Source organism: Arachis ipaensis, chromosome B03, assembly GCF_000816755.2.
Source record: "Arachis ipaensis cultivar K30076 chromosome B03, Araip1.1, whole genome shotgun sequence".
Lineage (NCBI taxonomy): Eukaryota > Viridiplantae > Streptophyta > Magnoliopsida > Fabales > Fabaceae > Arachis > Arachis ipaensis.
The window spans coordinates 6,766,177-6,767,542 of record NC_029787.2 but is presented as its reverse complement, the minus strand read 5'-3'; the positions used below and the strand labels follow the sequence as shown (position 1 = coordinate 6,767,542).

Here is a 1,366-nt window from a genome sequence, read left to right as displayed (position 1 = left end):
TTGGCACTTTACTTTCTCCCCCATTCTCATGATGATCATAAACAAAGATATGTATCAAAGTTACCCCAGCATAGCAGTAACAAAGTTAAAAACTATTGAGAAGTATGGAGCTTACGTAAAATCGGTGCCTTCTGGGAAAAGAGCAAGCCAAAGAGGATCTTGAGGATCCTTGAATGTTGAAAGCATATGGCGCAAGGTTGATTCATCGGCCTCCCACTTCCTTTCCACCGGAATGAACTCTAATATGTGAAATGCCCAACCAAAAACCGGAAGTTTCATCAAGCTGCTCTTAAGTATATATCTTATGTATCCGACACATCCTTTCCGCAACGCAAGGTCCCATAAATACATCCAGTCAACCTCGGTTCTATGATTTGCAATCAGCAAGATTCTTTCTCTAGAAGGAACAATATCTCCAGAAAACACAACTTTAGTCTTGTTGATCTTTTCAAACAGAAAAGGCCACAAAGCTAACCAAGCACCAAAGAAAAAGGAAGTTGCTCTTCTGCTGTATTTCATGCTAAAAAGTCGAACTATAACAGCACCATTGAAGCCAAAGAAGACTAACATTACAAATGCTGTTGAAAACAGCACCAACAAACAGATCAGGCCCCTTAAAACCCTCAATGGAGCTAAAGCATGATGCTTTTCGTCGAAATCTGCACCTACAGATTTAAGAACTGCCATATGCCTATCAACGACAAACCACAGACTTAAGTAAAATAGCTGCACTGCCTCTTCAAGATTTACCTCCTCAACAAAATTGGCCTATAAACAAATTTTGATATCTACTAGTCTACACACAGAGTTTCCTTTTTCTGATCCCGACAAAAAAAGAGGCATACTCTGCTAGCTGTGATTTGCTGTTTAGATTACTCAACAAGAGAATGATCTTTTAAGAATTTCGGCCACAGAATGAATGAATGCACCTAGGATAAAGTTGAGGATGCCATATCTTTTACCTTGAAGGAAGACAAGAATTGAGCAATGTCAAGTATAAGGAGATAAAAGTGGAGAACAAAATACACTTCTATTAAACAAAATCTTAAACATTCTAAACAAGTATTATGACAAATTAATGAAGACATATAAACAGCTGAAAGTGCATCGTTGCTTATGAAGGCTACACCTCAATAATTTAAGTCCAATAGTAAACAAACTCACTCTTAAGAAAATCAATCTTTCCTTGTGTAAAATCAAGTCAAGTAACAGCTAATAAAAAACACATCACTTGACCATAAAAATAAAATCACCAGCTCCTTCAATCACAGTCATGTCTAACATCAGCTAGAGAAAGATAAATAACATGCCTAAAACATATGAAATGCAACGCATTCAGCATTCTGGAATATTGATTCTAAGCATG

The 1,366-nt window shown here is 37.0% G+C and overlaps 1 protein-coding gene across 4 annotated transcripts in view; it reads right to left on the bottom strand.

Moving 5' to 3' along the window:
* Positions 1–1,366, bottom strand: part of LOC107628921 (probable 1-acyl-sn-glycerol-3-phosphate acyltransferase 5) — a 4,116-nt gene that overhangs the window by 1,196 nt on the left and 1,554 nt on the right. For all 4 annotated transcript variants that reach the window (XM_016331554.2, XM_016331557.2, XM_016331556.2 and 1 more), the window contains exon 2: positions 116–962. In XM_016331554.2, the coding sequence (XP_016187040.1) occupies positions 116–687 (572 nt within the window). In that variant the 5' untranslated portion in view covers positions 688–962. The remainder of the gene's footprint in view (positions 1–115; positions 963–1,366) is intronic.